The sequence below is a fragment of the Rutidosis leptorrhynchoides genome, chromosome 11 (assembly GCF_046630445.1).
Source record: "Rutidosis leptorrhynchoides isolate AG116_Rl617_1_P2 chromosome 11, CSIRO_AGI_Rlap_v1, whole genome shotgun sequence".
Taxonomy (NCBI): domain Eukaryota; kingdom Viridiplantae; phylum Streptophyta; class Magnoliopsida; order Asterales; family Asteraceae; genus Rutidosis; species Rutidosis leptorrhynchoides.
Genome location: NC_092343.1, coordinates 307,125,219 through 307,151,198, shown reverse-complemented (window position 1 = coordinate 307,151,198; position 25,980 = coordinate 307,125,219). Strand labels below are relative to the sequence as shown.

Below are 25,980 nucleotides of genomic sequence, written 5' to 3'. Positions count from 1 at the left end.
CAGGAGCTCCCCACGGTGATGTGCTTGGTCGAATGAAACCACGCTCTAAAAGTTCTTGTAATTGGCTTTGCAGTTCTTTCATCTCGCTGGGTGCGAGTCTGTAAGGAGCACGAGCTATTGGCGCAGCTCCTGTTACAAGATCTATTTGAAATTCAACGGATCGATGTGGGGGTAATCCCGGTAATTCTTTCGGAAATACATCGGGAAATTCTTTTGCAATGGGAACATCATTGATGCTCTTTTCTTCAGTTTGTACTTTCTCGACGTGTGCTAGAACAGCATAGCAACCTTTTCTTATTAGTTTTTGTGCCTTCAAATTACTAATAAGATGTAGCTTCGTGTTGCCCTTTTCTCCGTACACCATTAAGGGTTTCCCTTTTTCTCGTATAATGCGAATTGCATTTTTGTAACAAACGATCTCTGCTTTCACTTCTTTCAACCAGTCCATACCGATTATCACATCAAAACTCCCTAACTCTACTGGTATCAAATCAATCTTAAATATTTCGCTAACCAGTTTAATTTCTCGATTCCGACATATATTATCTGCTGAAATTAATTTACCATTTGCTAATTCGAGTAAAAATTTACTATCCAAAGGCATCAATGGACAACTTAATTTAAGCAGATTTATTGTCAATAAGAAACGTACCCGTAACAAGCTCCGGGTCTTCCTGTGCCTCTGTCGCGTTAATATTGAAAACTCTTCCGCGGCCTTGTCCATTCGTGTTCTCCTGGTTCGGGCAATTTCTAATAATGTGGCCCGGTTTTCCACATTTATAACAAACTACATTGGCATAACTTGCTCCGACACTACTTGCTCCGCCATTACTCGTTCCGACACCATTTGTTCCTTTCGTTCTATTAACCCCTGGTCCGTAGACCTCACACTTCGCCGCGCTATGACCATTTCTTTTACACTTGTTGCAAAATTTGGTGCAGAACCCCGAGTGATACTTTTCACACCTTTGGCATAGCTGCTTCTGATTGTTGTTGTTGTTGCGGTTATTATTGTTGTTGGGATGATTGTTGTAGTTGATGTTGTTGTTGTTGTTGTTGTTGGGCCGTTTGTTGTAGTTGCGATTGATGTTGCGATTGTTGGGATAATTGTTGCGATTATTGTTGTAATTGCTGTTGTTGTTGTATTGGTGATTCTTATCACCGTTTTCCTCCCACTTTCTTTTGACTTGCTTCACATTGGCCTCTTCAGCAGTCTGTTCTTTAATTCTTTCTTTAATCTGGTTCACTAGTTTGTGAGCCATTCTACATGCCTGTTGTATGGAGGCGGGCTCGTGTGAACTTATATCTTCTTGGATTCTTTCCGGTACTCCTTTCACAAACGCGTCGATCTTCTATTCCTCATCTTCGAATGCTCCCGGACACAATAGGCACAATTCTGTGAATTGTCTTTCGTACGTGGTAATATCAAATCCTTGGGTTCGTAACCCTCTAAGTTCTGTCTTGAGCTTATTGACCTCGATTCTGGGACGGTACTTCTCGTTCATCAAGTGCTTGAATGCTGACCACGGTAGTGCGTACGTATCGTCTTGTCCCACTTGCTCTAGATAGGTATTCCACCATGTTAACGCATAACCTGTGAAGGTATGCGTAGCGTACTTCACTTTGTCCTCTTCAGTACACATACTTATGGCAAACACCGATTCGACCTTCTCGGTCCACCGTTTCAATCCGATCGGTCCTTCGGTTCCATCAAATTCCAAAGGTTTGCAGGCAGTGAATTCTTTGTAGGTGCATCCTACACGATTTCCTGTACTGCTAGATCCAAGGTTATTGTTGGTATGTAGCGCAGCCTATACTGCGGCTATGTTTGAAGCTAGAAAAGTACGGAATTCCTCTTCATTCATATTCACGATGTGTCGAGTAGTCGGTGCCATTTCCTTCAAAATAGTCAAATGGAACAAGTTAATCATACAGAATATTAAGAGTAGTTAATAGTATTTCGTAGCATAATATGAACTCATTTATAAAAGCTTTTTCTTCATATTAGCATTTTATAAGTTTAAATTCGGGTAGTACCTACCCGTTAAGTTCATACTTAGTAGCTAATATACAATTCAACTACTACAATTCTATATGAAAAACTGATTATAATAATATTTCGCGTTCAAACTTTTACACAATATTTTACAAACTTACAATACCGCTTATTTTACATATAGCATGAAATATAGCACACAATAAATTTGATACAAGATGGTTGTGAAGATAATTCTAGCTAGTACACAAGTCGTTCAGCAAAGGCAATAAAGACACGTAATTCATACGTCCAGAAACAAGTCATGCATTCTGGTTTTACTAGGATTACTTCCCATCCTTGGTCTTGTGGAACATAACCGTTATGGCCGTTGATAAGACAGCGTGTTGTAACGTCGTCAAAGGGACGAGGGTTACATAATGTCCAACAGTCTCGTAACAATCTAAAAACCTCATTTCTTACCCCAATTACCGACTCCGTCACTTGTGGGAACGTTTTGTTTAATAGTTGTAGCCCGATGTTCTTGTTCTCACTTTGGTGAGAAGCGAACATTACTAATCCGTAAGCATAACATGCTTCTTTATGTTGCATGTTAGCCGCTTTTTCTAAATCACGAAGTCCAATATTCGGATATATTGAGTCAAAATAATTTCTCAACCCATTGCGTAAAATAGCATTTGGGTTCCCCGCAATATATGCGTCAAAGTAAACACATCGTAACTTATGGATTTCCCAATGTGATATCCCCCATCTTTCGAACGAAAGCCTTTTATAAACCAAGGCATTCTTGGAACGTTCTTCGAATGTCTTACAAACTGATCTCGCCTTAAATAGTTGTGCCGAAGAATTCTGACCGACTCTAGACAAGATTTCATCAATCATGTCTCCGGGTAAGTCTCTTAAAATATTGGGTTGTCTTTCCATTTTGTGTTTTTATACTGTAAAATAGACAAGAGTTAGATTCATAAAAAAAATACTTATTAATACAAGCAATTTTTACATATATCATAAAGCATAAGCACACTATATTACATATATTACACCACACGAATACAACTATCTTATTCTGACTTGCTTGTTTCTTCTTCGTTTTGGTTCGTTTTGCCAAGTTTCTAGGGATATATGATGTTCCCCTAATACGAGCCGTCGTTTTCCACATTGGTTTAGAAAAACCTGGTGATTTAGAGGTTCCCGGGTCATTGTTACAACTTAAGGACTTCGGGGGTTGACGATACATATAAAGTTCATCGGGGTTGGAATTAGATTTCTCTAATTTTATGCCCTTTCCCTTATTATTTTCTTTTGCCTTTTTAAATTCAGTTGGGGTAATTTCTATAACATCATCGGAATTCTCATCGGAATCCGATTCATCGGAGAATTAGTAATCCTCCCAATATTTTGCTTCCTTGGCAGAAACACCATTGACCATAATTAACCTTGGTCGGTTGGTTGAGGATTTTCTTTTACTTAACCGTTTTATTATTTCCCCCACCGGTTCTATTTCTTCATCCGGTTCCGATGCTTCTTCCGGTTCCGATTCTTCTTCCGGTTCCGACTCTTCTTCCGGTTCCTCTTCGGGAACTTGTGAATCAGTCCACGAATCATTCCAATTTACATTTGGCTCTTTATTATTATTAGGTGAGTCAATGGGACTTGTTCTAGAGGTAGAAATCTATCACATAATATCAAACGCGTTAAGAGATTAATATATCACATAATATTCACATGTTAAAAATATATAGTTTCCAACAAAATTTGTTAAGCAATCATTTTTCAAGTAAACACGGTCGAAGTCCAGACTCACTAATGCATCCTAACAAACTCGATAAGACACACTAATGCAAAATTCTGATTCTCTAAGACCAACGCTCGGATACCAACTGAAATGTCCCGTTCTTATTGATTAAAAACGTTCCATATTAATTGATTTCGTTGCGAGGTTTTGACCTCTATATGAGACGTTTTTCAAAGACTGCATTCATTTTTAAAACAAACCATAACCTTTATTTCATAAATAAAGGTTTAAAAAGCTTTACGTAGGTTATCAAATAATGATAATCTAAAATATCCTGTTTACACACGACCATTACATAATGGTTACATCGAAATCAGTTTCTTGAATGCAGTTTTTACACAATATCATACAAACATGGACTCCAAATCTTGTCCTTATTTTAGTATGCAACAGCGGAAGCTCTTAGTATTCACCTGAGAATAAACATGCTTTAAACGTCAACAAAAATGTTGGTGAGTTATAGGTTTAACCTATATATATCAAATCGTAACAATAGACCACAAGATTTCATATTTCAATACACATCCCATACATAGAGATAAAAATCATTCATATGGTGAACACCTGGTAACCGACATTAACAAGATGCATATATAAGAATATCCCCATCATTCCGGGACACCCTTCGGATATGATATAAATTTCGAAGTACTAAAGCATCCGGTACTTTGGATGGGGTTTGTTAGGCCCAATAGATCTATCTTTAGGATTCGCGTCAATTAGGGTGTCCGTTCCCTAATTCTTAGATTACCAGACTTAATAAAAAGGGGCATATTCGATTTCAATAATTCAACCATAGAATGTAGTTTCACGTACTTGTGTCTATTTTGTAAATCATTTATAAAACCTGCATGTATTCTCATCCCAAAAATATTAGATTTTAAAAGTGGGACTATAACTCACTTTCACAGATTTTTACTTCGACGGGAAGTAAGACTTGGCCACTAGTTGATTCACGAACCTATAACAATATATACATATATATCAAAGTATGTTCAAAATATATTTACAACACTTTTAATATATTTTGATGTTTTAAGTTTATTAAGTCAGCTGTCCTCGTTAGTAACCTACAACTAGTTGTCCATAGTTAGATGTATAGAAATAAATCGATAAATATTATCTTGAATCAATCCACGACCCAGTGTATACGTATCTCAGTATTGATCACAACTCAAACTATATATATTTTGGAATCAACCTCAACCCTGTATAGCTAACTCCAACATTCACATATAGAGTGTCTATGGTTGTTCCGAAATATATATAGATGTGTCGACATGATAGGTCAAAACATTGTATACGTGTCTATGGTATCTCAAGATTACCTAATATACAATACAAGTTGATTAAGTTATGGTTGGAATAGATTTGTTACCAATTTTTACGTAGCTAAAATGAGAAAAATTATCCAATCTTGTTTTACCCATAACTTCTTCATTTTAAATCCGTTTTGAGTGAATAAAATTGCTATGGTTTCATATTGAACTCTATTTTATTAATCTAAACATAAAAAGTATAGGTTTATTGTCGGAAAAATAAGTTACAAGTTGTTTTTGTAAAGGTAGTCATTTCAGTCGAAAGAACGACGTCTAGATGACCATTTTAGAAAACATACTTCCACTTTGAGTTTAACCATAATTTTTGGATATAGTTTCATGTTCATAATAAAAATCATTTTCTCAGAATAACAACTTTTAAATCAAATTTTATCATAGTTTTTAATTAACTAACCCAAAACAGCCCGCGGTGTTACTACGACGGCGTAAATCCGGTTTTACGGTGTTTTTTGTGTTTCCAGGTTTTAAATCATTAAGTTAGCATATCATATAGATATAGAACATGTGTTTAGTTGATTTTAAAAGTCAAGTTAGGAGGATTAACTTTTGTTTGCGAACAAGTTTAGAATTAACTAAACTATGTTCTAGTGATTACAAGTTTAAACCTTCGAATTAGATAGCTTTATATGTATGAATCGAATGATGTTATGAACATCATTACTACCTTAATTTCCTTGGATAAACCTACTGGAAAAGAGAAAAATGGATCTAGCTTCAACGGATCCTTGGATGGCTCGAAGTTCTTGAAGCAGAATCATGACACGAAAACAAGTTCAAGTAAGATCATCACTTGAAATAAGATTGTTATAGTTATAGAAATTGAACTAAAGTTTGAATATGATTATTACCTTGTATTAGAATGATAACCTACTGTAAGAAACAAAGATTTATTGAGGTTGGATGATCACCTTACAAGATTGGAAGTGAGCTAGCAAACTTGAAAGTATTCTTGATTTTATGTAACTAGAACTTGTAGAATATATGAAGAACACTTAGAACTTGAAGATAGAACTTGAGAGAGATCAATTAGATGAAGAAAATTGAAGAATGAAAGTGTTTGTAGGTGTTTTTGGTCGTTGGTGTATGGATTAGATATAAAGGATATGTAATTTTGTTTTCATGTAAATAAGTCATGAATGATTACTCATATTTTTGTAATTTTATGAGATATTTCATGCTAGTTGCCAAATGATGGTTCCCACATGTGTTATGTGACTCACATGGGCTGCTAAGAGCTGATCATTCGAGTGTATATACCAATAGTACATACATCTAAAAGCTGTGTATTGTACGAGTACGAATACGGGTGCATACGAGTAGAATTGTTGATGAAACTGAACGAGGATGTAATTGTAAGAATTTTTGTTAAGTAGAAGTATTTTGATAAGTGTATTGAAGTCTTTCAAAAGTGTATAAATACATATTAAAACACTACATGTATATACATTTTAACTGAGTCGTTAAGTCATCGTTAGTCGTTACATGTAAGTGTTGTTTTGAAACCTTTAGGTTAACGATCTTGTTAAATGTTGTTAACCCAATGTTTATAATATCAAATGAGATTTTAAATTATTATATTATCATGATATTATCATGTATGAATATCTCTTAATATGATATATATATATACATTCAATGTCTTTACAACGATAATCGTTACATATATGTCTCGTTTAAAAATCATTAAGTTAGTAGTCTTGTTTTTACATATGTAGTTCATTGTTAATATACTTAATGATATGTTTACTTATCATAGTATCATGTTAACTATATATATATATCCATATATATGTCATCATATAGTTTTTACAAGTTTTAACGTTCGTGAATCACCGGTCAACTTGGGTGGTCAATTGTCTATATGAAACATATTTCAATTAATCAAGTCTTAACAAGTTTGATTGCTTAACATGTTGGAAACATTTAATCATGTAAATATCAATCTCAATTAATATATATAAACATGTAAAAGTTCGGGTCACTACAATTGAACCGAAAGAGAAGTGTATTGACGATGTACCAGTGGTTAAAGACTATCCCGATGTGTTTCCCAAAGATCTTTCTGGTGCTGCACCTATTGCTAAAGCTCCATACCGTTTAGAACCCTCCGATATGAAGGAACTTTCTAACCAACTCCAAGAACTATTGGATAAAGGTTTCATTCATCCAAGATCGTCCCCATAGGGAGCTCCTATTCTGTTTGTTAAGAAGAAGGATGGTACGTTAAGGATGTGCATTGGTTACCGCGAACTTAACAAGCTTACTATCAAGAACCGTTATCCGTTGCCGCGTATTGATGATTTATTCGACCAACTCCAAGGGTCAAGCGTCTATTCAAAGATTGATTTGAGATCCGGTTATCACCAACTCAGAGTCAAGGAATCCGATATTCCTAAGACTGCTTTTCGCATGGGCACTAAGAATTTTGTGTCATGCCTTTTGGTTTGACCAACGCACCTGCTGTGTTTATGGATCTTATGAACCGTGTTTGCAAACCTTATCTCGATAAATTCGTCATTGTTTTCATTGATGACATTTTGATCTACTCCAAGAGTGAGGAAGAACATGAGCAACATTTGCGCATGATTCTTGAACTCTTACGAAAGGAAGAACTTTATGCTAAATTTTCTAAGTACGAGTTTTGGCTTAAAACCTTACAATTCCTTGGACATGTTGTTGATGGAAATGGAATACATCTCGATCCAACCAAGATTACCGCTATTCAGAACTGGGAGATACCAAAGACTGCGAAGCATATTCGTCAATTTTTGGGACTTGTCGGTTACTATCGAAGGTTTATAAAAGATTTTTCCCTACTTGCTAAACCTCTTACAAAGATAACTCAAAAAGGGAAGAAGTTTGAGTGGTCCGAAGAACAGGAATCTGCTTTCAAGATTCTGAAGGAGAAATTGACCACAGCCCCGATTCTATCCTTACCCGAAGGTACTAACGACATTGTTGTTTACTGCGATGCTTCGAAGCAAGGCTTTGGTTGTGTTTTAATGCAACGAGAAAAGGTTATTGCCTACACATCTAGGCAGTTGAAGAAACATGAAGAGAACTATACCACACATGACCTTGAGTTAGGTTCTGTGGTATTCGCATTAAAGATATGGAGACATTATCTATATGGTACTAAGTTTACAGTGTACACTGACCATAAAAATCTTCGACACATCTTTGATCAAAAACAGCTGAATATGAGGCAAAGCCGATGGCTCGAGACATTGAACGATTATTACTGTGAGCTGAAATATCATCCTGGCAAGGCGAATGTAGTTGCCGATGCCCTTAGTCGAAAAGACGGTGTTAAACGTGTTCGTACTCTAAACCTGAAAATCAAATCAAATCTTATCTCACGAATCTGTGAAGCTCAATTGGAAGCTATTAAACCGACACTTATCGAAGGTGAAGGACCTATTGGTTTCGAGAACTAACTTCAAGTGAAAGCTAATGGTACACGGTACTTTGGCAAGAGAATTTGGGTTCCTTGCTTTGGTAATCTCCGTGAACTAGTCTTGGATGAAGCACATAAGACTAGATATTCTATTCATCCCTGTTCCAGTAAGATGTATCACGATGTGAAGGAATTCTACTGGTGGCCTAACATGAAAGCCGACATTGCTACTTATGTTAGCAAATGTCTCACTTGTTTGAAAGTCAAGGCCGAACATCAAAAGCCTTCTGGTCTGTTGACACAGCCCGATATTCCGCAGTGGAAATGGGAATGTATCACTATGGACTTCGTTACTAAGTTACCTAAGACTTCGAACGGTAACGATACTATTTGGGTCGTAGTTGATCATCTTACTAAATCTGTGCATTTCATACCGATCAAGGAAATCGATAAGATGGAGAAATTATCACAGTTTTATATTAAAGAAATTGTCTCACGTCATGGTGTTCCTATCTCGATTATTTCTGATCGCGATAGTCGATTCGTTTCCAGATTTTGAAAAACTTTACAATCTGCTCTTGGAACTCAACTCGACATGAGTACAGCCTATCATCCGCAAACTGATGGTCAAAGTGAACGAACTATTCAAACCATGGAAGATATGCTACGTGCTTGTGCAATCGATTTCGGCAAAGGTTGGGATCGACATCTACCTTTAGTTGAATTTTCTTACAACAACAGTTATCACTCCAGTATTAAAGCTGCACCTTTTGAAGTTTTATATGGCCAGAAGTGTAGATCCCCTTTGTGTTGGGACGAACTCGAGGACAGACACTTAACTGGTCCCGAAATCATTCACGAAACTACCGAAAAGATCTCTCAGATTAAGCAACGATTAGAAACTGCCCGTATCCGACAAAAGAGCTATGCCGATAAGAAACGAAAAGACATCGAATACCAAGTTGGAGATAAAGTCATGTTGAAAGTATCCCCTTGGAAAGGTGTTGTCCGCTTCAGTAAACGAAGTAAACTCAGTCCACGATATGTTGGACCTTTTACAGTCACTCAAAGAGTCAGTCCCATGGCATACCGATTAGAACTACCAACTGAACTTAGCCAAGTACATGATGTGTTTCATGTATCAAATCTTAAACGGTGTCTTGCCGATGACACACTAGTTATTCCTTTGGATGATGTTTGCATTGGTGAGCAAATGCACTTCGTTGAAGAACCTATAGAAATCATGGAAGGAGAGGTCAAATAAACGCGTAAGAGTAACATACCTATCGTTAAAGTCCGTTGGAATTCGCGTAGAGGCCCCGAATATACCTGGGAACGCAAAGACCACATGAAACGGAACTATTCCCATCTCTTCTCAACTGCTAATGCAAACGGGGAATCTACCTAAAACTTCGGGACGAAGTTTTCAATAACGGGGAGGTACTATAACGACCCTAAATTTTTTCATTCTATATTTTTTCATATTAAATGCCCAATAATATAATTAAACTTAATAATTAAACTTTAATCGATAATTGTTAAGCGTTAAGAATTATAAAATATACTAATTAACTTTGTACATTAATTGACAAGTTAATAAAAGATAAAATAATGAGTTAATAAACTTTTGGGAACAAATAAATAACTTTAAAACTTGTACACTTAAAGTAATTAAATTGGGTAATTAAGGAACCATTTAAGCTAATCTAAAGTACAAGGACTTAAGTGAAAAATTTAAACCCTAATCATCTAAAACCCTAGCCAATTTTAAGAGGGCAAAATTACCCTTTTACCCTCCCAATTTTTGGCCCAAACCGACAACCCTAACCCCTTCTTCAAGCCAACTTGTTCCCTAAGTAATTCCTAATTAAACCCTAATTCTGGAATCCTCCTAACACTCCTATAAATAGAGGCCTAAGCTAATCCATTCTATGTACCAAATCACAATTACAACTCTCTCCCAAAAATCTCTCTCCCTCTCCCTCTTTTCGGCTCAAAACCGAAACCATCACCATCATCACCATCGAAATCCATCACCACCTTCAAGGGTTTTCCAAGTGATCTTCAAGTGTTCTTCACGTTCTTCGTAGATCTTAAAGGTGTTCTTCAAATCTTCAAGGTTTTGATCATCATCTTCAAGTGTTCATCAACTTTTCTTGTTAATCTTCATCCATCTTCATCAAGGTAACAAACCCTAGATCCAAAACTCTTAAAGTTTACTTTCAATTCATGTTATAATCATAATCGTATTCATGCTAGTTCATATACATATATATTGTTCTTGTAAAAAAATAAAATAAAATATATATACATATACATATACCTACGGTATATATAAAAAAAAGGATTTTTAGTTTGATCTTCCAAACCCTAAAGATTGTTAGAAGATTTGTTAATGTTTAAAAGGGGTAGCCAGATATGTACATACCATAAATAGATACACTATGCCTATTTGTAAAAGAAAAAAAAAATATAAAACATATATATACATATATATACATATATATACACGAGTATATACATATAAAAAAATATAAATACTATATATATACATGTACACGAAAATATATACATATATATATACTAAACTCTAATTACACCTAAACCATACTATTTTAATTAAAACTCTAAACCTAACCCTAATTTATTAAAACCCTAATTTATTGAACCCTAAGACATTAATTAAACCCTAAACATTTATTACAAACACAAATCATTAAAATACTACCTTAATTAATTAAATCTAATTAATTAATGAAACCCTAATATTACTTATACTATTATTTAACACCTATACTATTATTAACACATATACTACCTATATTATAACGCATAAAGACATTTTGGGATATATATTAGATATATATAGATCTTTGAACTTTCTTGACGAATGGTTTCTACGAAACTCTAGGCGGAAGGGTTTGGATTTTTCCGATTTAAAGGATCCTATAGCTCAAGCCCCTAGACCTAAAATGGCCATTCGAAGGGAAAGGGATGATTGGAAGTATATCTAATATGGCAAGTATCTTAAAATGGAAACACTTTTAAAATAGAAACTTTCTAATTATAAACTTACTAAAATGAGAAACTTACTAAAAATAGAAACTTTCTAAAAATGGAAACTTTCTAAAAGTAGAAACTTACTAAGAATGGAAACTTAGTAAAACAAACTATACTTAAACACTTACATACTTAAACTTAAACTTGGGCAAAACACTTACTACTCTTAAATGTCAATAGGTTGACTTTTCTGCTCACTCATCCAACTTTCTATTCCGAGGAATAACTAGCTCATCTCTCTACTTACAAAGGTGAACTCATAGCCCCACTCTTTATTGCTAGCAAACTTATTTACTTTTATTGGGGTGAGACACATGCTACTTTTACTATTTACAATTTAGACACAAGTGCCAACTATTAAAACTATGCTATACTTGGCTATGTCCGACTAAGTCCCTACAGTGATATTTTTAATTGCTCGTGAATGCATGCTTAATTATTGAGGGTAGGCCAATCGAGAGTAACGTCCCCGATACATTTGACCAAGTCATTGTATTACTTAATAATGAATTTAAACCGACAAGTATAAACTACAACTTGTCTTTGGGGCAAACTTGAACGTTTAGTCTAAATATCACGCATTGGCATAACTTTTTGATCTGCGAGATCAACTTTACAAACTAAATCTTGTGGTCTAAAACAATGGTCAAACTTATTTATTAAACCTATGAACTTCACTCAACCTTTTGGTTGACACTTTAGTATGTTTTGTCTCAGGTGCTGATTGATTCAAGCTTTCTTACTTACTACTTATGTGTTGCTACTTGGACATAGGATCAAGAGATATCACATTTACTACTTTTGCATTTGAACATTTACTTTATTCCTTTGTAACGACATTTCATTTTCCGCTGCGTACTTAATAAAGTTTATTTTATCATTTAGTATTGTTCTCGTATATTATAATATGTTGGTTTATTTGATATTAAGTCACATTTCGCCCAGGTCCTAACTGGGGGTGTGATAGACTTCCACGGCTCTCTTATAATCTCTACATAATAGTGGCTAAACTTAGTGTTTCTAGGGCGCCTTGGATCCTTTATATAGCCATCGATAAAGGATCCTCCATAAGGCTAGGGAAACACTTTTTACTCCTTCTCGAGGTTCTAACATGATTAACATAATGTCTTACAACATGTTTAATTGAACCTATTTGTTTCACTAGGTAAGACATCATAAATACATCTAATTAATCCATGTGCAAGTTTAAAGATAAATAATAACATGCTTAGTGATTAATTGGGTTATTCTCATCAATGACATGTTGACTAACCAATAGAACTTAAGCAAGTGTGTTAAAAACAAACAAAAGATTATGACAAATCTGAGATTACTTCAATTGGTTATCAAGGGTTGTATCCAAGAATGTTAGACTTACCTCTTTGGTCATGATAAATGATATGACCGAAACGGACGGTTTTATTTGTACGGTGTCGTTAGGTCGCAACACGTCAGAATGAGTCACCAACTAGGGGCTACTTTTTTAAATTTATATATAGCGAAGCCTAAATCGTACTACTTCTTATTATGAGTAAGAGAAGTATGACCTAGGGTCGTATTTTTAAGATATCAGTAGAATCGAACCTATATTTAAAGCTTAATATAGTTATAAAGAGAAGGAGTAGTGGTTACCTAATTTTGGGTTATTCTAGTTTATAATACAGATAAAGTAAATGCAATAAAATTCGTAATTCAGAAAAGGTTAAAACAAGTGCATACTATAATTTCATCAGTTACTCTGTCGGGATTATGGAATGCTGGCTCATGAATAGGAAGGGACCTTGTATTCATTACACTGGTCCTAAATGCCCCTGTCGTAAGACATGTCACTGGGTAATGCGATAGGCTTGAAGATTCTGAATAGACAGCAACGTCCCTTACCCTCGATGCCCGTGCAGTCTGACTACAGGCATACAAGTTCAGACGGCTCATCCAATTGAGCAACCCGGTTGGGTGACGTATTAACATTCCACAAAGTCTAAACTTTCTTAAGCATAATAGAATACAGGGTTTACCATATCCGAGAGACGTGATGTGTTTCAATTTTTTCGTTAATGATTGGGTTTAAAAGATAGTTAGGCCCTTAAAAAGAGTTTAACCATAAAGAACACTATGGCCAAATCAAATTGACTTCCATGAACACGTTTGGTTATCCTAACTGTCCAATCCTTTATGTTTTTAAACAAACAGTTCCTTAATTAACCAAGAATCCTTCAAGCGGGGTGCAATGCTTGAGGCCGCGTTATGGTGAAGTGTACTAATCAGCACTGACCGGGTTCCATGGCCTTACTTAGCAGAGGTACATCTTACAATAACCGTTGTGCTTCAGCATGCACGTACGAAGTTTATATGCTTGGTGACTACACTACCATGGTCTGGGACCGACAATGTACTAAGGGTCTAGTTAGATATTTCACTACGAAAGAGTCCTCAGTCGGAATCCAAAGCTTGATAGACTTACTACAACCAGTGTGCCTCAGTTGATCTTGCGATGTATTCGATAGACTTCTCTTACCAAGGGGTGACACAGATAGTGTACTCTGAATCGGGGTTCGGGACTTTCCAATAACAGAGCCAATAACTACATTCTATTAGTTGGAAAAGCAATTGAGTTTAAAGCATAATCGGAAAGCATTTTGACAACATACACAAACCATAATATTATTTCGGAATTATAACTGATTACATCATAGCATACACTAAAGATAACTACTCGCTAATCATGGCAATTACATCACAGAACATAATGATAGAAGACATTATATAAAGATAAAAGGACAGAAGTACCAGTAGATTAAACGAGTTCTGAATACAAAAGTGACAACTTCAAACTCTAGACCGCTCCTAATACAATCTTCGGCGTTCTTCCCTGGGTACTAGATTTCCCGCACGGAGTCGAAGACCGTGAAAGTATGACTAATATTGTACAAGAAAGAGAAAGAAGTGAATTGAAGTGTGTGTTGGAATGAATGATAAAGACCCTTTAAATAAGCTTTATTTTTGCCTGCAAACGGCTGGCAGGCCGTTTGGCAAGCCGTTTGGCAAGCCGTTTGCAGGGGCCTTTTGCCAGACCATCCCGTTTACCTTGCCCGTTTGCCTAGGGCGTGTGGCAGGCCATTTTCCATACTGGAAGGAAGTTTGGCAATCCGTTTGGCTTGCTGATTCGCTGGATCGTAACTTGATTTCTTGTCTTTCACCATTTTCGCTTTAGAATCTTCGTTTTAGCTCCGATTCTCTTGAATCTTTTTGAACCGTCTTCGTAATCACTTGATCTTCAATTCTAACCATCGAAGTGGGTATTTTGCCGATAAAGTTCGAAACTTTATTGTTTTTGGGCCTTAATACTGAGGTGAAAACGTGACTTTTTAGCCGATATCAACAAATAACTATCAAATGAACACAACCAATGAGAATCATGCACTTAATGCATATAGTACTTGTATAGGATGTTGGGTATAATTTGAAGGTATTAAATGAAGTAAAGATGCCAAAAGAGTCAGGTTTGAATGGATTCAAATAGCTATACAACGGCTAGTTGAAAATGACCTGACAACGTGCAGTTGACCCACAGTAGACCGTGGTTTGAACCGCAACAACGGCTAGATTTTTTGTCTCTATCTCTCTCTCTCTATAAATAGAAAGACTTGGAGAGCTTTGAAGATTTGACCCTCTTGCATGCTTCAACTCTAATTCATCGGAGAATCACAAGATCTTTATTCTTATATGTTTGTGATTAGCAAGAGAACTTCTATGATCTGATATATTGTAAAAGTGTTCTAAACTTACTGTCAAATTACTATCTTTGTGAGTTTACTTAGTGTTACATTATCATTTGAATTGTCTTAGGATTTTCATCACTAAAAGGGTGAGTCTTGTACTTTGTAACTAGAAGCATAAGCTAGCTTAGTTATCATCTTCTTTAAAGGGAACTAGGAAGTTGATTAATTCCATTGGGGATTAATACTTGTCTAAGATGAAGACAAGTTGATCTAAGCTAGAGGTAATCTTTAAAAGGGATAAAAAGATTAGGTTTGTTGTCTACAAGGAGTACAAGATTTGTAAAACAGATCTCCACCGGGTTTGGAGAAAGGCTTAATGAAAAAAACTTCCGATTAGTAAATCGGGAAGTGGATTAAGGTAGATTAGTTAACATACACCCGAACCACTATAAATCCTCGTGTTTATGTTCTTTACTTTACTTTCCGCATTACTTCAAATATAGACACTACACACATTGAGTTTGAGTTGATTAAGTTGACCAAGGTTGATTAAATCTTGATAATCATTGAAAAAGTTTTAAAAACGTATTAAGTAACTATTCATCCCCATATAGTTAATTACAAGTTGTATAATCTTCTACAAAATATTTCATTAATACATGTACAAACTTTTAAGCATATTTTATAACCTTCATATAATATTTGTATTTTAATTTAAAAAATTTCAATAAACATTTGTTATTACTAATAATTATTATTAAAAATATAAATAATCAATTTTTAAGCAAGCTTCATTATTCATTATTTATAATAACAATAATAACAATTATTATTATTATTATTATTATTATTATTATTATTATTATTATTATTATTATTATTATTATTATTATTATTATTATTATTATTCAAATATATGTTTTCTTTACGAAATTAGCTACGTTACATGTCTTAGAAGTACATGTCTCAATTAAAGATTGTAATATAGACTTTTATAACAAGGAAAATAGTGATTATGATGAAATTGAAAGAGGTTGGTGGGAGAATGAAAATAGTTCATATATTCTGTCCAAGTTAAGTACATCAATATGTCTGTAGTTTATCTTTGAATATTTCAGACGCATATCTTTTGGGAAAAATATTTGTGGTACGATTTCGTTGTAATTATTTGTTGTATATGTTTTATAAACTTCAATAATTTGGACATTTTTTCTGATATTTGGGTAAGTATTCTTCATAATAGTATCGTCAAACTTGAATTATTTAATAAACTAGTGATTTTATGGGTCATTTAACTAGAATATATATATATATATATATATATATATATATATATATATATATATATATATATATATATATATATATATATATATATATATATATATATATATATATAGTTTCTATTAAAATCCTAAAATGATGATATTATAAATAAGATTTATCAAAGCATAAAAAAATTCAAAAAAAAAAAAAAAATCTAAGCTATCATGATAATGTCATTATTAATTAATTAATTTTTTTATCTATTAATTAACCCTAATAATGAAAAAACACGGACGTCTCCCTTATATCCAATATATCGTATCGTATTATTATATTATAATAATCATCTTCTAAAATCCAAATCAAACCTATACAATTCAAGCTGCCTAACACCCTATCAAAAACAATCGATTGAAGTTAATTCACCGTTTATTAGAGAATTTAGCAATCTTATTAGAGAATTATTTCTTCTCCATAAGCTTAATTTGGGCCTTCTTCCATCTCCCTTATTTTTAATTCGAATTTAGCAATCTTATTAGAGAATTATTTTATTCAAGAACTACTCTGCTATCTATTTCGTTTTGTTTTGCAAAACTTCAGGTGCTTTCGTCTCGATTTTATATCTCATCGTTCGCCGTCAATATTCCGCCGTAAGGTCACCGTTTATTTATACAACATTTCACTTTTTCGGTAAGTAATTTTTTTAGTTTTATTTAAATTTGATTTGTTCAATTCAGATTAGTGTAGACGTACTAAATAAGTTGATGTTACTAAACAATGTTGTAATTTGTGTAGTGCTTTCATGGGTTGATTTGTCTTGAGATTAAGTTTTATTTTGGTAGTTGAGGTTCATGAACTTCAAATCGCTAGACATTTAAATTATCTTTTTATCAGATGTATTAATCAAATGTTGATTATGAATTCGTCACTACAAGTGTTGGAAGGGAAATATTGGTTTGCACAATATGTGTTTGTGATTATGTCTCATTGAATTTCATACAAGTATTTTGCAATTAGTTGTGTTTGTAATTATGTCTCACTGAATTTCGTACAAGTATTTTGAAATTGGTTTGCACAATATGTGTTTGTGATTATGTCTCATTGAATTCATACAAGTATTTTGCAATGCGATACAGTGTCAATTTCATTTTTCTTCGTACTGATGTGGATCTTTGCTATGATATTAATAAAACTATTTACTTATGTTTTTTATGCATGATATATATTCACATATACTGATGTGGATCTTTGCTATGATATTAATAAAACTATATATATTCACATGCATACATAACTCGGATTTTAATATATGTGATTATTTGCTCTAATACAACATGTTAAACATATCATAACATCATGTAATTCATATTATCATAACATAATGATTAAGACATAGTAAGACTTACTTGAGTCAAGAGATGATGAAGATGTCATGAGAATAACCATTAGTGGGATATTTGATCTTCTACTTGAACCTCTCTTGAGTCGAGAGATGATGAAGATGTAATGAGAATAGACATTAGTGAGATATTTGATCTAACCTCTCCTTTAGTGATGGAATTAGTTTATGATAGTTATGTATTGTTGTTGTGATTAGTCTAATGAGGTGTCCATAAACCTCTTTATATATGAGAGGTCAAGATAGGGATCAACTTCCATGCATTAAGGAGTGTAACGTCAATAGTCTCCCATCAAGACATATTTAGGAACACTTCATTATGGTGATAAATAAGACTCATCATAATTGTGATAAATAAGACACAAATCAAGAGTCTCATAACTTATGAAATACATTAAGACTTACATTAAGGATATGATCATCTCAAAAGTCTTATAACATAATGTGTCATAACTAATATTAAATCATCATGATGCATAAATAGACTATGACATAATAATGAAGAATAAATAATAATAAGTCTAACAAAAGATACCCATTAATCCTTTATAAACTATCTTCATTTAGTTGAGTGATTAACATTTTTTTTGTATTAGAAGATCTTAAGTTCGAGCTCTAATCGAGGATTTTAATAATGCAATTTGCCTTTCCAATTGATTATGAGGTCCTAAGCTTTCTTGCAAATGATATGTTTTGTCCATATATAACAAGGTTCCCTCTAAGGGTTTTCCTTGGGTATAATATTTCGAGTTTCATTCTAATGCTAATGAGCGTAGTAAATAAATATGATATGTAACTTCCCATATATGATTGAGGGGGTGCAATGAAGGATCTTTGGAAGGAAATGGGTGGGTGTTAGATCTCCAACAAGTTTTGGCTATATGTGTTATTATGTAGTTCTAAACATATAACTTGTTATGGTTAAATGGTTTAGACGTCTACGCTTATTGGAAAGGCAATTGTTTAAATTATATATCTAGCTTTTTTTTCTCCACTTCTTATCTTTACCTTCTTATTTCAATCTATTTTAACTATTTTTATTTTAATTATCTAGTCTTACTGTTTTATAATTGGCTATATATATTTATATATTATTATATTATATGACCATAAATAATCTAAACTTTCAATAAATGTTAGTAATATGTTTGCGTGTGAGCTTTTATACATAATCAAACAATGTAAATATATGAAAGTCATGTTCAATCATTTAAAAGATTATAACATATTTTAGATTCTTATATTGTATTGTATGTTATAATCTAAATAATCAATACACTTTAAGTTTAACATGACTCATATGTTTATTTAATGAATTGTTAGTAATTGTGTGTATTGATTAATTTTTTATGAACTTGACATATGAATTATTGGATGAATATATGATGATGATCCATATTACTATAATCTTGTAATTCATTAAAATAATTTTTACTATTGGTTATGTTTATATTATGTTAAGTTTTATAATATGAATATGATAATCTTGAACCATGATGTATCATGAATGTTTTGATCATGTGTTAATGACATAATTTTCAACATTATTTCTCTATTAATTATTTTATAAATAAGTAATAGATTAATCAAATTAGTTTTGGATTTGCTAAAGGTCGTGATATGGTTCTATTATAATGATTCCTTTAGTTTGGGAAGTACTTTTGAAAATAACCGTTAAAGAATAAAAGTGATGATTAATTTTCCCATTATTTTATGACTAATAAGTTTTGTTGTTACGTAAACTTAGTCATATCGTTGATTATGTATTTCCAGCGTGGGATTGGGCTTCAAATAATAGTATGTGTGTTGCTGGTACACGTATTATTATTGGATGGGACCCGGGTATTATTAACTTGATGATTTTAGCTATGACTGATCAGGCGATTCACTGTCAGGTATCGACCGTTGGCGGTGACTGTCATTTTTTCGTTTCGTTTATTTATGCTCATAATAAATATTAGCATAGGAGACCTTTATGGAAGGATCTAAATGACCATAACTCTTTTGTGGGCAACAGACCGTGGATTGTTATGGGCGACTATAATGTCGCTTTATGGATTGAGGAGTCATCTGTGGGTTCTGCTACTAACTCTATAGCCATGAGAGAGTTTCAAGAATGTGTTAGTAAGCTAAATCTTTCGGATGTTAATCAATCGGGTCTTTAATTTACTTGAAATCAATGACCAAATTCGTTATCTGGAATCTTAAAGAAAATAGATCGAGTAATGGTAAATGATATCTTTCTGGATAAATTCACGGATGCGTTTGCTACATTCAAACCGTATATAATCTCTGATCATTCTCCGACAATTTTGAATATCCCGTGTATGGTTCAAAAAAAGCATAAACCTTTTAAATTTAGCAATCATATTACTGAACATGACAAGTTTGAAGCTACTGTCCAACAAGGTTGGAATGTTGACGTTAATGGTCACCATATGTTTCGCGTGGTCAAGAAGTTACAGAACCTCAAAAAACCTATGCGCAAGTTAATGTGGTCGAAAGGAAATTTGCACTCTCGAGTTGTTGATTGCCGTAATCAAATGGAAGCAGCTCAATCTGTTCTCGACTTGGATCCTTATTCCAGTCAATTGCGTGAACATGTGAGCTGTGTTGGTTTATTTTGGCTAGTAGAAGATATGTTTATCCCACATTGGTGGGAGGAAGATGTGAGGGGTGAGTGACTTGGTTATATAAGAGGGGCTAAGTCTTCATTCCAAATTGCACCAATCAATACACTTTAAGTATTTGATTATGTCTTTCTTTCTTACCCTTGTTTGAGAGTTGTATTAGTTAAATATTTTGGAGAGTGTAGTTGGCTTAAGAGAGTCGTCTATATCATTGTAACAATTTGTGATATAGTGTATTTCTCTTTTTGGGGGCCGGTGGTTTTTCTCCTGTTTTGGAGTTTCCACATTAAATCTTGTGTTGTGTATTGTTCTTATTTCATTACTATTATTGTTGGGTTGGGTGGTGGGAATTAGTGAGACCGTAATTTCCCAACAACTGGTATCAGAGCGTCAGGTTTGACGGGGGTCTCGGTTATAGGAGTCGGAGTATGCTCTGTGGTTGCCACGGGAGTGGATCGTCCACATCAGAAACGAGTTCTATTGATCGTATAGGGTATCTGGTTAGACAATATTTTTTCTGATTCGTAGTAATAGTTGAATTTGTTAGTGGCGAGTTGTGGATTTCCGATTTAAAGGGTCCTGGCTACCTGCTACATCTTTTGGCTATTCGAAACGTGAGCAAAATCAGAGAAAGTGTTGTTTATAGGATACGGATACAATGTCGAAGTTCAGTCCAATGAGGTTTGATGTAGAGAAATTTGATGGGATGATCAATTTTGGCTTATGGCAGGTTCAAGTCAAGGATGTGTTGATTCAGTCCGGTTTACACAAGGCTTTAAAGGGTAAACCCACCCATGTTCCTGGCAGTGATTCTAGCAGTAAGTTTGATGAAGAAGAATGGGATGATATGGATTTGAGGGCAGCAAGTGCGATTCGTTTGTGTCTTGCAAAGAACGTGCTTGCAAATGTGCACGGGTTATCAACGGCAAAGGAGCTTTGGGTTAAACTAGAGCAGTTGTACCAGGGCAAGGGCATCTCAAATCGGTTGTGTCTTAAAGAACAATTTCATACTTTGCGTATGGATGGGGGTTCAAAGATTTCAGATCATCTAAGTATTCTTAACGGTATTGTTTCGGAACTGGAGGCTATTGGAGTTAAAACGGATGATGAAGATAAAGCTTTGAGGTTGATATTATCTTTATCATCGTCTTATGAACACATGAAACCTATTTTGATGTATGGGAAGAAAACTCTGAAGTTTGAAGACGTTACTAGCAAGCTCCTATCCGAGGAGAAAAGACTGGAAGGTAGCGGGGTCTCGTCATTAGGAGATACGATAGTGTTGTGTTCAGATAGGCAGAAGAGAAACTCTAGAAAGAATCTGACATGCTGGAAGTGCCGGAAGACTGGACATGTAAGGGTTAATTGTCCCGGTGGAGCTAATCCGGCAAATGGCTCCAAAGACGCTAACATTGTCTCCGTTGTTACAGAGAGTGACGAATTCCTCTGAAGTCACGTCATCCTCATGGTGTGTCCGCGCCACCGTGGAAAGGGATGTTCGTTAGCGGTTCCACAATTACACATGGGCATTGGTTTGGCGTTGATGCAGGCTGTGTGGTGGAAACTGATGTTGTAGCTGATGGGACTTTCGGGAAAGCCAAACAGGGAAGTTGCACCATAAAGTTTCAGCTGGTTGTTCAACAACATGTGCCGAGGTGAAATGCTTGGAATGTGATATTCTAAGTGCTATACTCTTAATGGTGGAGTATGATAATTCTTGTTAAGAGTTATGATTGTCTGTGATGACAATGATTGTCGGTTTAGACAATGTTCGATGAAGATGCAAGTTTTGTCTCTTGGGAGATAATGTCAACGGCATGAAGATGAGGATCTTGAAGTTGTCGTCGAGGAAGCGTCTACATCGGTTATCCTTGCAATGTGGAAGCATGGTTATCTTCTTCTATCCAAAAGGTGGAGATTTGTTGGTTTATTTTGGCTAGTAGAAGATATGTTTATCCCACATTGGTGGGAGGAAGATGTGAGGGGTGAGTGACTTGGTTATATAAGAGGGGCTAAGTCTTCATTCCAAATTGCACCAATCAATAAACTTTAAGTATTTGATTATTTCTTTCTTTCTTACCCTTGTTTGAGAGTTGTATTAGTTAAATATTTTGGAGAGTGTAGTTGGCTTAAGAGAGTCGTCTATATCATTGTAACAATTTGTGATATAGTGTATTTCTCTTTTTGGGGGCCGGTGGTTTTTCTCCTGTTTTGGAGTTTCCACGTTAAATCTTGTGTTGTGTATTGTTCTTATTTCTTTACTATTATTGTTGGGTTGGGTGGTGGGAATTAGTGAGACCGTAATTTCCCAACAAGCTGTTCTTTAAAAGCATATAATGAAGCCGTTCGAGAAGAGGAGTGTTCACTGTTGCAAAACACCCCGTCTCGGGCCGTCTCGACGCCCGTCTCGACAGTTTGGTGACTAGTCCGTCCCGTCTTGAAGAAAACCGTCTAATATGACAGTCAACGGTCAAAATTCGGGTCAAAGTTGAAAAAATCGGGTCAAAGTCGGTCAAAAATTAGAAAAAAAAAGAAAATCGGCTAAATCGGTAAAATATATCGTATTTTAGTTTGAATTTTTTGTATTGAATTAACGATGATAGCAATTATGGGCACAAATTAATTAATTAAAGTTTTTAGCTTTCATTTTTATACTTATATATTTAAAAGTCAACTTTGGTCAACGTCCGTCTCCACCCCCGTCTCGACCCCGTCTCGAACGTCTCGACCTTTTTCGGACCCGACCGTCTCGACCCCGTCTCACGTTTTTTGCAACCTTGGGAGTGTTTCCTAAAATAAAAAGCTAAAATTGAATGGTTGTGTGTTGGTGACCACAATTCTGCTTACTTTCATAAAGTGGTTAAGGGTAAAATTAATAGAAGCAGAATACAATCGATTACTGATGCAAGGGGTAATTATTTGGAAGGTCAAGCAGCCCACCGTGAATTTGTCAATCATTACCAGTCTTTCCTCGGGACTGCTGCTAATTGCAAAGAGATAAGAAGCCCAGGTACCTTATTTGTGAAGTTTGTTGATGTGCAGAAAGCAAATGCAATGATTCAACCTGTTACTCCTAAAAAAAATAAAAGACGCTATGTTTCATATTGGAAACTCAAAATCCCCGGGACCCAACAGATATTCGACATGCTTCTTTAAAAAGGCGTGGAATATTGTGGGGGAAGACATTACTAAAGCTATGCAACAGTTTTTTATTAATGGTCAAATGTTGAAAGAATTAAATAGTACGATCATTACGTTGCTCCCAAAGGTTAAATCACCGTCTAAGGTATCTGATTATCGTCCTATTTTGTGCTGTAATGTGGTGTACAAATGTATTAGTAAAATTATTACTAATCGGATTAAAATAAGTTTGGATGATATCTTGAGTTTAAATCAATTCGCGTTTATTCCGGGTCGCCGTATTGCCGATAATATCCTTCTCACTCAAGAACTTATGAAAAACTATCATCTTGGTAGAGGTAAGCCTCGGTGTGCTTTCAAAGTTGATATTCAAAAAGCATATGATACCGTGGATTGGGAGTTTCTTCATCAAATGCTCATCTATTTTGGGTATCCTTTGAAGATGGTTAATTGGATTATGAAGTGTGTTTCCACCACGTCATATTCTATCAACATTAATGGTGGCTTGCATGGTTATTTTAAGGGGAAATGAGGTCTTCGTCAAGGTGACCCGTTGTCCCCTTACTTATTTATACTAGTAATGGAGGTGTTGACTCTTATCCTCAAACGTAATGTTCGAATGGAACCCCGATTTAAGTTTCATGCGAGATGTGAGAAATTAAAGATAATTAATTTATGTTTTGCAGATGATCTGTTTATTTTTTCTCACACTAATGCTAGTTCTGTATCGGTTCTTCGCGAATCATTGGAAGAATTCAAAAGATGCTCGGGTCTTGTGCCAAGTTTGTCTAAGAGTATGGATTTTTTCTCTAATGTTTCCAATCAATTAAAAGCCCAACTTTTAGCGATTATGCATTTTGATGAAGGGCATCTACCGGTTCGATACTTGGGAGTTCCGTTAGTCTCGTCTCGGCTTATGTATAGAGATTGTAAAATTCTCGTGGAAAGGGTGAAAAGTAAGGTGAAGGATTGGAAAAATAAGTTTCTATCATTTGCCGGTAGAGTTCAATTGATTATCTCGGTCCTTATTTCTAGGAAAGTTTATTGGTGTTCGGTGTTTATATTATCAGATGCGATTATCAAAGATATTGAGAAGATTATGCGTGGCTTTCTTGGTGTCAAGGTACCATGAACCGGGGTAAAGCTAAAGTTAAATGGGATGATGTGTGTCGTTCTAAAGACGAGGGTGGTCTTGGTATTAAACGGTTAAAATATTGGAACGTAGCTCTCATGGCTTCTCATATTTGGAGACTCTTATCAAGTAAAGAGTCTATTTGGATTAAATGGGTTCATACTCACAAGTTAGCGGACAAACATTTCTGGAAAGTTCAAGTTATGGCTAATGCTAGTTGGAGCTGGAGAAAACTTCTTTTAATAAGAAACACTATTCGTAAATTTTTTGGATGCTCAATTGGTGATGGAAATAACCTATCAACATGGTTTGACCAATGGAGCACCTAGGGCCATTGGGTGATATAATCGAGCATAATGATATTTTTGTAGTAGGTTTCACGTGGCATACCAAGCTTATTGATATATTAGACCTCACATCCTGGAAATGGCCTAATGAATGGATGCTCAAATATCCACAGTTACAAGCTCTTTCTCTACCTGAATTAAAGGATACGGGTGACAGTTTAAGATGGATCCAAGGAAGTAATTCGTTTGATACTTTTTCGGTCTAGCGGGCATGGAATGCTATTCGACCTACTGCATTGAAGGTCGATTGGTACTACCTTGTTTGGTTCACTCAGTGTATTCCGCGACATGCTTTTCTTGTATGGCTTGTCATGGGTGAAAGATTAAAAACTCAAGACAAACTCAAGGCGTGGGAAATTCGTAATGGGGTTCATTTGGTCTGTTCGTTGTGTAAGACATGCATGGATACTCATGATCATTTATTTTTTGAGTGCTCATATTCGCAGCGAGTTTGGACAAAAGTTGCTCAGTTGACTCAGATTGGATTACCAAATACTTGGAAGCAAATTCGTGATTGTCTAGTTCCGGTTTCAAAGCGTAATACAGTGGGTGTTGTTGTTGCTAAACTTGTGTTTGCAGCTTCGATTTATTTCATATGGCAGGAACGAAACAATAGGTTATTCAAGAAGTCTCATCGAAAGGAGGTCAAGTTGTTTGAAGATATCTTTAGCACGATACGTATGAAGATTATGACCTTGCAGTTTAAAAATTCTGCTAATGTTGCTAGCATGAAGCAAATGTGGCAGCTTTAAGTTGTA

General features: G+C 34.8%; 1 protein-coding gene across 1 annotated transcript; it reads left to right on the top strand.

Annotated features, from left to right (window-relative positions):
- Positions 1–24,323: 24,323 nt before the first annotated feature.
- On the top strand, positions 24,324–24,875 carry LOC139875631 (uncharacterized). The gene has a single exon (XM_071862953.1). It carries the CDS (start codon positions 24,324–24,326, stop codon positions 24,873–24,875), a length of 552 nt encoding a protein of 183 aa, XP_071719054.1.
- The last annotated feature ends 1,105 nt before the right edge of the window (positions 24,876–25,980 follow it).

Bases quoted from the DNA above. Each gene is read 5' to 3' on its own strand.
- LOC139875631 (XM_071862953.1), top strand. From the start codon at position 24,324: ATGGAGGTGTTGACTCTTATCCTCAAACGTAATGTTCGAATGGAACCC.